Below are 15,480 nucleotides of genomic sequence, written 5' to 3'. Positions count from 1 at the left end.
CAGCACCTACATCCAACAGATCATCATCCTTGTGGAATTCCTCGTGGAACATGTGCTCAGCAGGTGGCGTGACTGGATGGGATGCCACAAGCAGGAACCCACACTCAGGATGCAGCTAAGGGGGCTAGTGAAAGGGACCTTTCTTAGCCTGCAGGAGACATGGTTTATCTCTTGTGTTACTAATATTGATCCTGAATGTTCTGCAGATGAGTTATGTGTCGTTAACAAATCAATAAACTGCTTTAATCCTTATTTGGTTTAAATTATGAGGGCTGAACTGTTTTCCTCTGCTTCATTATTTGTGCAGTGGATGGTAACAAAAGAGAAATCTTTCCATTGGAGAACACTGCTTTGCAGAATGGGCTTGTAATTTTCAACTGTCTAGTGGCTAGAGAATGAGGTCCAGTCTGAGATTTGCCATACATCTCTAGTATGACTTTGGAAAAGACATTTAACATCCCACTTGAAAGACCTAATCACTTATCTGTAAAAAAGAATAATAGCTGTGAGCTTTTTCCGCTTCCATTGTGTTCAGACTGGGCATATTTTGGAGCAAGCATTGCCCTATTAGCTGTTGCAGTTTCGTTTGGGGCTGCAAGTATGATAAAATAAGTCCAAAAATCTGTTTCAGGAGCAGTGCTGGTGAACAAAAAACTGAGGCAAGGATATCTCCATTGAAACACATTGCAAAGGTACCCTGCTCTAGTACGTCTCACGGTGAGGTCTAACTGTGACTCCTGAAAGTCAGTGATTTCCATCGCCCAACATAAGGACTCAGCAGAGACTAAATGATGGCTGCACAACCTGATTCCAGAGGAAGGAACTTCAACACTATGAAAAACTGTGGCTTTCTGAAATGGATGAGCAGGGAAACAGGGACAGCAAGAATAATTCTTTGGCAAAGGCTTTCAGTTCATGTAGTTCATGCCCAACACTTCTCTAAGTGCCATGACCTTTCCACATTTTCTTTTCCATTTATAAACATATATTCATGCCTCAGATTGACACTGATACCCAAGCTGGATTTCAAAATATTCCAAAATTCCTTTGAAGAAGATTTGGATTTTCTTACTATTTTATAGAGTTTGCTTCAATAAAAAATTTTCTATTTCTTTTAAGAGCCAGCTCTGCAAGTCATTGCAGAAGATACTGTAGTTGATTACTGAGGTTAAGATGTGGGAAACAATATGTTTGAAAACACTACTTTGAGTCTTTTAAATAAAATTAAAGTGTTTTTTTTTCTCCCTGAATAATGCAGTGAGGCTTAAAATGTGGTATCTAATGTCCTATTAACTATTTCTTTAGGGTGACTCAGACATTCCCTATTTTAGGTAATCTTCTGTCAAAATCTTTGAGTTTAAAACAAGGTAAGTAGAGCATAATACTGCTGTACTGGCCACCTCACATCTTATGGTAAAACAAATGCCTCCGAAATGACAAAATATTTTGAATTATTCATTTTAACTGTTGACTTAGGTGGGACAGAATTTACTGTAGGAAAGAGGTCTAATAACTTGGAAGGGCTGAGATTGGTTGAGTTTGTGATTCTGCAGAAAAAAAAGTCTCTCTTAGTCCCTTTCATCGGCTTAATAGCAATTTCAGCAAATACTTTCCCTGAATAGAAGTGGACCTGTGTACTATGCTCTGCTACTGCCATGCTCCAAGGTTACGTGGCACTAAGTGGGAAGCTAACTGCCTTCAGTGGCCAGGAGTGATATTCTCTCTCAGCATGGCTAAGCAATCCATACCAGAAGGCACTCATCCTTTAATCAAGTGTTTAGTATTATGCTTAAGGCTGAGATCTCAGGAGTACTTTCTATTTTGCTTCTTCCCCATCATCCTCATCTTCAGGTCTAGACCAATGAGCTACACAGAAGAGCTGAGATCAAAGAAAGTCTGCAAAACCAGAACAAAACAAAAAGAGAGAATCAGCTAAGGCTTTTAAGGAAAACATATAAGTAGGAAAGCCAGTAGAAATGTAGTTGGAAATGATCAAAGGACAAATGAAAAATATAACACATTTTACTGAAGGCCACTTCCTACCTGAAAAAGGGTTGCCAGAAGGGAAAACCATCCAGAAACTGGTGAGGGCTTTATCTGATTCTAAAGATGTTATGTCATACTGAGAAAGTAAAATAAGAGCATTTAGGAAGTAAAGGAGATCTAATAAAAGACCTGTTAATTGCTAAACCAGACATGGACTCCCAGAAAATATGAACATGAAAAAGGCAGTGGATTCAGGTCATATGGGGACTGTGGTATTTATGCAGCAAATGTAGGTTTAACTGGGGGCAGCCACACTGCACTGCTCTGCACATCCTGCAGAACCTGAGCCATCTGAGACGCTGTCTGGGAGGAGCTGTTAATCCCAAGTAGCTTCAATGGCACTCCTGGATCTGGATGTGCTGCCCAGACTAAGATCAGTGGCTGAGATACAGCAGAAAAGGAACAGCTGGCATGAGACTTCCAGCAGTGGTTTGAGGTTTGAATCAGGAAGAAGTGGATGAAGAGCTATGAAGAGCACTGCCACCCTCTGTATCCTGCTTCAAGGGGAGGTCTTACAGAGACTGCCTGTTAGTTGGTGGTGTTGACCTCAGGGTGCAGGAAACTCCCCAGTAAGGCAACTCAGCTCCAGGTTGTCTGTGAACAAGAAGAGAAAATCAAACGCAGTTTGGTTTCTCTAGAAGGGAGGAACAATCATGGCAGTTACATTTGGATAAGGATAAGCTCCCATCCTGTTTTATGAAAATTCTGAGGAGAAAATTCTGAGGAAAGAAAACACTAGACATCTGTGGAAGGGAAGTGGGAACCACTGAGGACAGTACTGTAGACTTTTCCCATCCAATGCAGCAGTCTGTAACTCTCCCAGCTGTACCTGCTCCAAAGTATCTCATGGATCCATGTACTTGCTGCCCAAACACCCTTCTTGCTCCTAGGCCCTGTCTCTGTCTCAAACAAGCAAATTAGGAAGAAGAAAAGCAGAGGAGGTAACAGTAGCAGTTATATATGAATATAACATGCCTAATTCTGTTGATAGCTCTGACAATTTACACCAATATAATTACATTTTATTAATGCACTAGATAGAGTCACTTATGAAATATTACTTTGTAATTGTCTCGATAGATTGACTGGGATAAAAACACCCTGAATTGTAAACAAAGGGTAATGATAAATGTTAATGTATCAGATTGGTGCTTAGTGGCTTACTGCTGAGACTGGCTCTTCATTCAGGCTTATTTACCATCTTATTTAATGATCTGAATAGATGGGTAAACAGAGTATTAAAAGAAATCCCAAGGGTGAGCTGTACTGGGACAAGGTGAGCACAGTGGAGGCAAAAAACTGATGAGAGGATCTTAAGTGAAAGGATGGTTTGGGGTTAATGGAGTGGAGCAGGGTTCAGTTTTCTGATTATACCATGTTCAATGTGCCTCTGCCCAGGCTTTCATCTCTGCCGATTGATTTGAGACTCATACAGATGCTTTGGAGCTAAAAAATTATTAAATCTGAGGTTGCCACAATATATGACCAGTTTGGGTCTGTTTATGCAGAAACATCTCTTTGCAAAGTGAGGAATCCAGCAAATGCTCTACATGCCTGTGGGGTGACAGGAGCTGCAACACTGAGTGGGATGCAGTGTATCTTCCTAGGAGTGACTGGAAAATTCAGAGAAGAATGGCAGAAGTAACTGGGAGGATGGAGGAGTTTGGTGACATACACACAAGCCCACAAATATAGATGTGTATGTAAGAGTGAGAGAAAGTAAAACGAACTAATTTGGCATTGTCAACAAACATTTGCAGGATGTCACAAACCTGTGTTTCATAACATATGTACTGAAAGCCATCACTGTGAGGCTTGTTTTGGTCCATGGCTTTGTGAAATCATAGCCTTAGCAAGTCCAAAAACCTGCACTGAAGTTGTGTCTTTACTGTTTTTAATCCAGACTGTAATACTGAATTTTGCATGGGAGAAAAATAATCCTGAAATGATAAGGAAGACTTGTTAATTAAAATTTTGTATTTCAATCCTCTAAACCCACAAATCTTTGGGGACTTCCAGAAAACCAGGATGCATTGGTGAAGAGGTATAACTATTCAGAGGGGGTGGGTTATGAAAACAAAATAGAAATTATCTGAAATAACTTAGAAAATAGTATTTTCAGAATGCATATTATAAAATAACACCAGTGAGAAAGAGAGAATTCTCTCAGAGGCAATCCCACCCCATGAAGCCTGACTACTGGGAATTCACTTAACAATTCCTTCATTGGACTTTAGTCCAGAGATATAAATGACTCAGAATTTTACTTCCAGGTTCCGGACAATGAAATGACATAGAAAACACTGACACAGTTTTTTAGTCCTTGTATTACAGCTGTGGCCAAGAAAAATCTCAAAAAGTCTAATTCTCTCAGGGATCCAAGACTGTTGCTTTCTCAAGTGTTACTTTATCATAAACATATTCTAATTCTTTATCTATGAGCTGTTAATAATTTTATCATACTGTAATTTATTAGGATTATAATGTAAAACTTCTATAAACATACATGTGATATAAACATACATGTGATATAACACTCAATTATTATTAATATAAGTAACAATGCTTTTCATTGAAAAATCATATTTGTACTTTCTGCTGTATAACCAGATTATATTTCTTTAAACTAAGAATACCTTGTTGAGTGTCCAACTGAGATGTTTTTTTTTCCAAGGCTTTCAAGAGAAAAAAATGGGAAGAGAAAAAAATGCATTAATTTTACAAAGTTACATCTTTACTAAGGTTTTTTGATTGATTGTTTTCATGCACTAAGTCATGAATTTTGGATAGTCTTTTTGGGTTTTCCACGAAAATTTTTCCAGGTTTCTGCAAGTTATAAGGCCTAGAGATTGAGACAGCACATCTGTGTTTACTGTACTGTGCAAACCTCCATGTGCTGATATTAATCATAGAAACATAAAATGGTTTGGTTTGGAAGGGACCTTAAAGATCATGCATCTCCAGCTCCCCTGCCATGGGCAGGGACACTTTCCACTAGACCAGGTTGCTCAGAGCGAGCCCCATTCAACATGGTCTTGAATGACTCTGGGGCTTTGATAGAGCAAATCAGTGCCTCCATCATGGAGCTCAAAGTCCTGAGCTGCATTTGTCTAGTAATTCCTTCTCCTGGCTGCCAGCTTTGCTGTGGCACTGCACCCCAGTCCTTCTAGGACAAAGGGCAACTCTTTCATCCTTTGAAAAAAGGTTGGAATGGGTTTGGGCATATAAGGGAAAAAGCCTCTCTCCCAATCCAAGTTCACAGATGTGAATTGTGAGAGAAAGCAGTTGTTTCTCTGAATGCTAGCACAGGTTGTTTAATACTTAGGACAGGGATGGAAAGGATTCTCCATCCCCACTTCTCCTAGTCTGAGCAGCAACTCCGAGAATTCCATATTTAATCATACATCCTTCTTGGTGCCTGTGTATAGAAAAGGGGCCCTGTATATACTCAGGGCATATAGATATGCAGTACTCACCCTAGGATATCTATCTATCTATCTATCTATCTATCTATCTATCTATCTATCTATCTATCTATCTATCTATCTATCTATCTATCTATCTATCTTCAATACAGATTACTATAGAACTAAGGAAATTAAACAGTCCCAGTGAATGATGGTAGAATATGTAGTAGCCATAAGCACATTTTCATAAAAAGGCTTATAAATGTGACAGAACCACCTTTAATAAATGAAACTAATTTATTTTTATCTTTCCTGGTAGACAGACAGCCTGAAATAATATTTGCAGCATTTCTCTATTTAACTCTAGAGAGTTTTCCCATTATGTGCTCATCAGGTAGGCTCACTGAGTTTACCAGGACTCAGGAGGTGCCTGGAGAATTGGGTTGAGAAAGCTGGGGCTGTTCAGCCTGGAGGAGGGGAGGTTGCGTGGAGACCTCATAGCAACCTTCCAGTATGTGAAAGGGACCTACAGGGAAGCTGGAGAGGAACTCTTCATCAGGAATTGTAGTGATAGGACAAGGAATAATGGGTACAAACCGAAAGAGGGGAAACTTAGGCTAGATATTAGGAAGATTTTTTTTACTGTGAGAGGGGTGAGACACTAAAACTGGACACTCACCAGGGAGGTTGTGGATGCCCCAGCACTGGCAGAGTTCAAAGCCAGGTTGGATAAAGCCTTGAGCAACCTGGTCTAGTGGGAGGTGTCCCTGCCCATGGCAGGGGGGCTTGGGAATAGATGATCTTTAAACTAATCCATTCCAACCCATTAACATTCTCTGATTCTGTGGTTCTATGATTCATTGTTGATAGAAATCCAAACCCTAAATGAGGTGCTGTATAGTGATATCCAGATGAGAGGAATGTGATCTTTATTAGACACCATCTCCACTTAAAATTTGCTACAGACAGGCAGGATGAGTAGAGTTGCTGGCAAGAAGTATTTGTTCATTTGATCTAAAGCAGATGTTACTAATTATCAGAAGAAGGCCTGCGTTGCATGCTAAACAAAGTCAGTAATACTTAGTAAAGGGCCTTGATAAAGGTACATGTGAGAGTTGATAGACATGTATTACTTACTTCTGTCATGTTACCCAACTGTTTCACTGCAGTTTTTATTGCAGAGGCTTTCTAGGCTCAATAAATTAGTGGGGTCAAGTCATACTTAGTTACTGCACCACAGGGTTTAAGGTTGCGTAGCATAAAGTGCCACATACATAGGACAAGCTGTAATTTCAGGAAAAACAAAGAGTCTAGGAAAAAAAACCCAAAGAAAATAGGAAAAAAAAAAAGAGGTTCCTTAAGTATCTACATACAAGGGGACTCAGTTGAAGTCACTGTCATGTTTTATTTGAACAACCACAACATACTTTCTTTGTGTCATTGCTGCTGTTTTGAGTCACTTCTTTCCCCCCTGTAGGCTGAATTAATGGAGAATGTAATTAGATCCATCCTGTGGACAATTCACAAATCATTGTCCTTAATGCAGATGGTCCAGTCTTCCTCTTTAGTGCTCCAAAGGTCTCTGTATGGTGATGCACACTGTTTAGTTATTGACACTCAGTTTTTCAAAGCAGATGTTTTACACGTTTTCAGGGATGTGGTTTTCTGAATACAAATTAGTTGAAGTGGCAACGGAAATGGAAATCAGTGGCATTTGTAATTCAAATGAAAACATTCACATTTACCAATTGCTCTGTTTCTGGAGCGCTAATATAATGTTAACTATTTTTCTTATCTGATTACATTCCAGCATACATTTCTTTTTCCCATTAAGAGCCAGTAACTTGGTCTCTAAGCTGTGGAAAAATTAAACACCAATTAGAGGAATTAGAAAACCACTAATTTTGTCTGCTGAGTCTGGTTCTGCATTCCCTTTAGATGTGCAACTTCCATGGAGGTCAACAGAAGGTCTATGTGCAACTGTGCATTAGGATCAAGCCATAAAAGAAAATTAGATCAAGGTTTTATTAATAATTGACTTTTCCTTTTTTTTTTTTTTTTGTAGATGAATTAAATAATTGAAAAAATTCATCACAGGTCTATCAGAAGTAAATTTTCTTCACAAAAAGATGAGCCTGTTTTTGAAAAAAAAATTTACAAAAGTCTACTTTTACCTTAAACAAGATTGTTTCATTTAATTTGTACAGCCATCCTTTGGATACTTCTTTTTAAAAAAGATATTTATGAATCACTTTTAAGTATAGTTAAAAACAATCTGATAACAATCCTTGTTTCAAAAATGTTGTAATAAGACATTTCAACTAATAATGGTGTTTATTTAATTCAAATTATTTTGACAGTGAACGTCATGCTTGTAGTGTTACTCTTTTCCTGCCTCTCTCAGGTGCAATATGCAGAGACAAAAATTGGTGCATTAATACTCCTGCAAAACATCTTTTGGATCAGAGAGCAGGCAAAGTGGTAGCGTATGGCAGGCTGGGTAGGTGTCCCATCTCAGGAACCAGAGTGCTGGCACAGGAAAAATCCACTTCTGTACTGAGGGCTTGGAGTTACTTTAAGGTCAATGATGTTCAGGGCTCCAGGAATGGTGGTGGTCTCCTTTACAGCCTTGGAACCATCACTTTCCTCAGTTTGTCCCAGAAGAAGTGTATGAACTATCACAGGTCCTGCTTTCATTGGGACTTTAAAGCATTGTGAAGTAAGAATATTAAGGATAACCATAGAAACTGCTTAAATCATAGTAGGATTCATATTATGATTTACACTGAACTAGACTTTACTAAGTGGAAATGTAAACATTAAGTGTTACAACCTATAGCAGGGGACAAGCTTTGTACTTCTACATTAATTTCTTCTCTCCTTTTTCAGCATTGGTCTCAGATTAACTCATATCATGGAATTGTAGAAACATTAAATTAGAAGGGAGATATGGAGAGCTCAATTAGTCCAATCCCCTGCTCAGTACAAGGACATTTCAAAGCCAGAGAAGACTGTCCAGAGGCTTCCCCAGATGAGTTTTGATTATCTCCAGGGATAGTGTTTCCATAGTTTCTGTAATATGTGCCTATAATTTAATGGCTGATATATGTACCAACACAATAGAAAGAATTGAAAACATGTGTCTGCAGGGATGGATATGGATAGCTATGAACTTTTTCTGCTGATGCTCTGAGCTAGATGAACAAGAGGAGGTCTGTTCTAGAGGTAATACAGATTTTAGGCTGGGATAGCACTACACTGACACAGGCTGTGGCCCCTACACCAGGCACTGTCTGAGTCCTGGAATCCTTGGGTCACCCTGCATCCTGCATCCTTGTGTCACTCCACCCAACCGTGTGGACTAACACAGCTCTGGTGAGGGTTGGTGAGGGGGGAATAGCTGGGTTGCTTCGAGCCTAATTTCTTTACAATTTTAATTTTGAAAAAAAAGAATAGACTAGAACAACTGCAAATCCTGTGATCCTTGGGAATTATGTAGGGCAAAGTTGGACCCTCACTTCTGTACTCTGCCTTGCTCTCATTCTCCTTTTATTTCTTTCTTCACTATGCCACAGTCCTCATGGTAGCAGACAAGTCCAGTTTAACAGAAGTCAGTATCTTCAGATACAAATGAAGTCTGTTTTTCCAAGTTGCTTTTTTATGCCTTAGCTATAAAGAAAACACAACAAAATGGAAAAAGAAAAATATAACCTCCTTTTTTTTTTTCCAGGCAAGAGAGAGGCCAGATAACTACTTTAGGTGGCCATAAAGCTGTCCTAAGGCATTTAAAACTGGTCACTATGCAAACATTCACAGGAGTTACACTGCCTCACAGCAGCTCCTGCAGCATCCTGGCTTCTGAGGAGAGGGGGAAGCAGTGGATGGCACATGCTGGCCGTGGACACCTGAAGATGCCAGTCCAGTCCCTGAGGGTGTCTGGAAGGGATGTAGGTGGAAACAGATGAGAAACAGATCCTGCTTGCTCAAATCCCACTCAGAGTTCATGGATCCTAGTGTTTCTGAAGGGAGAGTCCACCCGCCTGCTATTTCTTGTCTGCAGAGATGGCTGTTTCTCCATTATCTCTGGCACATTTCCTGCAGCAGCTGAATACAGGGGCAGAGAAGATACCATGCTCCCCAAACATTTAATCATATCCGTTTTCCTAATTACCCTTCCACTTATCTATTTTGCATGGCGGGTTTCTAGTTGTAAATAGGAAGTAACTGGGGGGTGGTTTGCCTCAAAGAAAAATTTTTTCTATTTTTTTCCCTCTTCTCTGTCTGCAACCAGTTTTTTGAGATAGAATTAAACTGCATTTGCACCTCTTCTGCGGCTCTATCTAAGCATAATTTCCAACCCCTTTTCCTTGTTCTCTATTTATTTATTTGTATATCTATTTATTTATATATCCAGTTCTATTCTCATTAAAATGCCCTTGCTTTTTGCTTTTCACTTTTCCCTCTACTGGGATGTGTCTTTGGGGAAGAAAACCAAAGACCACCCCAGAAGACCATCTATAGGATTACTATAGAAGGACAACTACTCAGACAGACCAGGGCATGTGAGAGAGCAACAGTGGAGCTTTGCTGTTTTTGATAACCACTTTGAAAAAGTCCAGATCACAGAAGCCAGGAGTACTCTGTCTGTCTTGCTGGGTTTTTTTCACTTTCTCTCTGCAACCACCCTCTTATTACAAAATTATAATCATTTTCTGTAATGCAAAATCATGCAGAGCTATTTTTTTTCTGCTTTCTCTTCCCCTTCAACTGAAGCACTCTGATTCTAGTACCTAACTAATTGCTTTTGATCTTGCCAAAGTTCAAGTTACTGTATGTCATATTCTTCTTCATTGCAGCAGGCTAGGTTTCCACTTAATGAATACTGATGAGTTAGGCACTAGGAAGCACCTTTGGTGAAACAGCTTGCCTTGTTCTGAATTCTCAGCAAATCTAAGTAATTACAACCCTGTCAGTCCAATCTTATTTACCTTCAAAATGAGCTGCAATGTGTTTTAAATGTTTCTACATTTCTAAATGTTTCTACATTTCTAAAACTATTTACCTATAATATTTTTTCTGGAAGTTTTTTTGCTTGATTAGGTTTCTCATACATCTGCAGGGTCCCTTTAAAAAACATACATGTAGCTTGAGCTATTGAGGCCAGCTAAAGTGTCCATCAGTTAATTAACATTTTTATCTACCTGCAATAGTAGATTGCAGATTTTATGATATGGAAACCAGAAGAAATCTCTGCATCCTACATGAAAAAATACATATGTAAGAGGATGGCAGAGTCTTCTAGTCAGTAACATTTGACCCTACATGGTGACAACCACAGAAAAGCACTCAAAGACTGCACCTGGGCTGACAGGGGTGTGGTACAGGTGCAGTCATGAGAAGCATCAGAGGGTGTTGCTGTTATTGTGTGTATAATACATGCTAAAGGGACACTTCACTGGCTTTGCTCTTTTTAAACACACCTATGGCACTGTGAGGAGCTTATTTAGAGGGTTATGGGAGTCACAGAGCCCATCAAACACATGTGGTGTGGACTTGCCCAAGCTAGGATCCTTCTAGAGCATTTCTGCAACAACCAGGTCTGACCAGCCCATGCAAGAGCAGATGATGTGGGAGAATGTAGCAGTGCAGGAGGGAACCTGTGTACTGGATACCCATTCTGGCTGAGGATGAGATCACAGGATCTCACCACAACTGCTACAAAGCACAGACTTGCCCTTTGCTTGGCATTAGCAAAGTTGGCCCTTTCTTACAACAAACACCATGAAATCTGAAACACCTGGGTCTAACAAAATAGTCTGGCAAATCTAACCCAGCCTTTAACCCGCTGTTGGGATCAGACATTGGGATTACCCTTTTTCCCCACAAGCACTTGTTTTCATATTAATGGCTGAAATGGCAAAGTTGGACATTTCTTTGGGAATGTAACATAGGGCTGTAATTTAAAATAGTGTATTTGCAAGCTTCTCAAATGTAGAAAAATCAATAAGGAAAAATTATTCCTGCAGAGATACAGTGACATGTTTGCTCAGGAGTTAATTTCTGAATAAAACTAACCTCTTAAAGCATGAATGGAAACTGAAAACCATGAAGCAGCTACTGTTTTAAAGTAACTACTGAAAATATCTGTTACTCATTCTTCAGACTTCTCACTATAGAGATTAGGCATAGGCCTTTGGGGTTTCCAACAATGTTAAAATAACATGCAAAATTACTATGAGAATAGAGGCATTTCTCATTGAAAAGACCTCTCTGGACATGTAAGGAGCAGTTTTTGAGGAGTACTTAGTTCCATGTGTGCTGAAGCGTGCTACATAGCATAAGAGCTGGGGCACTGACAGGTGGCAGGACAGGAAACACCAACTCAGTGCCTCTAGATGAGGAGACCTGTCGGGTCACACCATTAGTGCTGTGTTTGGTGAAGCCAAACTTCCCTGTAAAGGTTGCTGCTTGCTGCTATGCACGTGTGCCAGGTTCCCTGTGCCATTGGTCACAGCTGCCCCCTGCCTTGCCTGTGACTCGGGGCAAGTAGGGGCTGCAGACCCAGGGTGGTGTTAGCAGGGTGCCCTGGGGCAGCTGCTCTGGCTCCTGCCCAGCAGCCCAGGCTACGCAGAGATGCATCATGATAACCAGGGAGAGCCTTTCTGTGATATCCCAGATGGAGTGCAGTTTATTGAGCAACCCTTTGGAGGCTTCAGGTGCAAGGAGACAGCAAAAGGAGCACTACAGCAAAGGAAGAAGTAGGCTCTCATACAGCCTGAGCAGAAAATGCTTTGCCAGAGGCAAAGGATTCAGGAGCAGAGCAGCAACAGCCAGAGCTGCAGCAGGAAGGGAGTATGTGATGGGTTGGGGGGGCGCTTTCCCATGTGTTACTTGCCCAGATAACTAATCTTGCTTTTCCCCTGCCATTACCTGTCCCATGGCAGGAGAAAAAGGGACAATGTGCCTAATCGGAGATGTTAGCCTCCCTTATCTTTTTGCTGCAGTATTGCCTATTTGTGTCTAATTCACCACCTCCTCTCACCAGAAGATGCTTTTCTGTCACTGCTACCACCTGTTTCTCTAGCCACCAGTGGTCCTTCTGCACTTTACTCCTGCCTCAGACACACTCATTTGCATACTTTTCAGGTGGCATCTTCTTTTGCTCCCTGCCACGCTTCTGTTCTTGCTGGGTGCCTTTGTATCACCATTCCTTTTTCCTGGCAGGTGTTTGCAGCTTGCAGTTTAATAAGTTTCATCTTCTGCATTCTGATGAAGCTGTTTGGAAAAAGGGGGGGTACCTTGGCAGAAAGCCCCCGGCACACAGCTCCCAGTGCTGGAATAGCATCCAGTGAGCTGGAGCAGGATTTGCCCTGAACAAACCACATGGGGAATCTCCAAGATAAATATGTCCTTTGCACTTATTTCTTACTTCTCAGCAACTGCTGAGCCCAGGCTCAAGATAAAGCCATGCAAATGATCTATGGGCTGTAACTAATATTCTAAGACAAATGACAAACTGATCCCTGTGCTGAAAGGGCAGTGAGGGTAGAATTTGTTAACTAACAGCTGTCTCTATCTTATATTTAACTAATAATACTTTATGAGAAACAAAAAAACAAACAAACAAAGAGACGTAACTGTATTTTAGGACCTTGTCTCTATGACCAAATCAGCATGCAGTATTAGGAGTGCAACTTCATAAGTAAATATGTGTGGCAAAAATGCTCTGACAGACACCTGCTCATTTACTGAGGATAAGGCAGAGAAATAATTGGATAGAGTAATTTTAAGTCACCTTAAACAGGGAAAAATCTGTGGGCAAAAATATTTATGTTAGCACAGCTGGAATAAAATGTTCCATTTTTAACAACTCAACCAAATAGTTTTTCCATTATTTTTTAAAAATTGATTTTTTGGCAAAAATGTAATTTTCCAAAGAAAACTTTCCAAGTTTTTTTTTTTGTAAAGAGGTGTACATTAGATTATACATTAAAGAAGTATACTTTTTTCCTTCTGAACTTTTAACTGAAGCTGCTCACAGATGTCTATTTTATTAAAGCCGCATCTTTTGGCACTGAAACAAATGCAGCCATTGTGTTGCTGCTTTCCATAAGGAACAGAAGGTGAACTGAAACCATTCAAAGAAGCCCAGTCCAATTTCCTGAAGGCAACTGGAGATCCTATGTATGTTGATAGCCACCTACTCTGATTTTCAGACTTACAGTGGGTAATCAGCTCCCACTGGTATAAAACAAAGGAAACAGAAGTGAAAAATAGCTCATCATCCCGGTCGTGCCTCACTGTCACCTGCATGGTGATTACCATGATTACACTAATGCGCCTATCTGGCCTTGGAAGTAAATACACAGGAGGTTGATGCTGCTTTTATTTCCAAAGCACAGTGCTGGGAGGAGCTGTGGAAACAGCTGGCATGAGGAAAGTGTCCCTGGCCAAGCCCCAGACAGGGGGGGACAGCATCTAAAATGAGGTTTTAGCCACCTCATTTACAGGCAGCGTGAGTGACCTAGGAGCTTTGTGTACCTGTGGTGTGAGCGTGGGGTTGTGGCTGCAGGTGGGTCCCATTGCAACATCAAACTGGCTGGCATCACATTGATCATTTAGTGTAAAGCAACTTGAGAGCTGCTCTAGGTTATGCCAAAGACATAGGCAAGAGCAAGCCCACTTCTCTTGGAGAAAAAACCCCGGTGTTTTCAGGCTACTTTTGCACCCTGCATTTGGGGCATGTAATCCTCCGCTGTAGCCACAGAGTGGGGCCGTTGTTTTTGGAAGCCTACAAAGGGCAGTGGATGTGAAAAGGTCATTCAGCTGGGGAAGCAGCTGGGCTGTGATTCACTATGTTTCCTTAGACAAGCATAACAGATGCAGTGAAAACAGTCCTATCAAGAAAAATGGGAGGTATATGGACCTCATAAATAACCTTCCCACGCAGATGTCATTCCCAGTGCTCTCACAAAACAAAACAAAACAAAGCAAAACAAAACAAAACAAAAAAAAAAAAAAAAAAAAAAAAAAAAAAAAAAAAAAAAAAAAAAAAAAAGAAAAAAAAAGACTGAAGGAAAAAAGCTCAAATATGGCACAGCATGATGCTCCATGGGAATTTGGCCTTGCCAGAGTACCACAGGGTTAGACAGTGAGAGCAGGGCAAACAAGCTGCACAGAGGGGGAATTACAATTATTCCCAAGTTAAAAGATATCTATAGGAAATCCAGACAAGACTTTCAGCTTACAGAGAGAAACCTTTCAGGTGAGCTGGCAGACAGAGAAGGGATGAACGGTGAAAATAATTCTGGTGGAATAAACTCTTGACAGTTGAAGAGTTGTTAAGTGGCACTAAGAGCATCATATGTTTCAGGATGGGAATAATTTGGTAGTGTTGAGGACAAACTAATATGATGGGTTAGTTTGACAAGTAGGGCCAAGGTGGCCAGCAGTATAAGAGAGTCCTAGATATAGAGCCTGCTACAGCCTTCACCAAGTACTCTTGGATTAAATATGCTTAAATGGACCATATTTGTGGAACTTTTCTCATCCCTGCTTTATCCACATTTTTCTTCCTATATATTTCCAAGTATACTTTGCAACTACCAACTACCTGATGCCATACAGTCTTGGAGTCAAATATTACCAAAGCTAATGGCACTGTTGGAGTCAGAGGGCTTAGTAAAAACTAAAAGGGCTCAGGGCAAGAGTTGACTGTTAAATGTCAAAATTGCAAAAAAACCCCACACCACAACAGTGGGAAAGCTGGAAAAATATGTGGCTGCAGGCAGAAGGGAGAGCAGAGCAGCTCTTTAATAACAAATTATTGAACAAATCACCTCCTTACTCAGCTCCAGGGATGAGAAAACACATCAGGAGGAGGCAGCAAGCCAGAAGCCACTGAGTTTTTGCACTGATGTTGTCTATAGGATCACAGCATGGATAGGGGACCTCTGAGGATTATCTGGTCCAGCCCTCTTGCCCAAAGCAGGGTGAGCTGCAGGGAGGTCAATGCATGCAGATACCA

At 40.6% G+C, this 15,480-nt stretch overlaps 2 protein-coding genes across 2 annotated transcripts in view; one reads left to right on the top strand and one right to left on the bottom strand.

Annotated features, from left to right (window-relative positions):
* Window positions 1-8,150, bottom strand: part of RFXAP (regulatory factor X associated protein) — a 48,359-nt gene extending 40,209 nt beyond the window's left edge. Inside the window, exon 1 of the mRNA XM_050332150.1 lies at window positions 8,028-8,150. Within this exon, the coding sequence (XP_050188107.1) occupies window positions 8,028-8,150 (123 nt within the window). The remainder of the gene's footprint in view (window positions 1-8,027) is intronic.
* Window positions 1-15,480, top strand: part of SMAD9 (SMAD family member 9) — a 157,594-nt gene that overhangs the window by 87,440 nt on the left and 54,674 nt on the right. The window lies entirely within an intron of this gene.

The sequence above is a fragment of the Myiozetetes cayanensis genome, unplaced genomic scaffold, assembly GCF_022539395.1.
Source record: "Myiozetetes cayanensis isolate MyiCay16 unplaced genomic scaffold, myiCay2020 scf5-8, whole genome shotgun sequence".
Taxonomy (NCBI): domain Eukaryota; kingdom Metazoa; phylum Chordata; class Aves; order Passeriformes; family Tyrannidae; genus Myiozetetes; species Myiozetetes cayanensis.
Note: the sequence above shows the minus strand (reverse complement) of the source record. Positions and strands in the feature narration are given on the sequence as shown.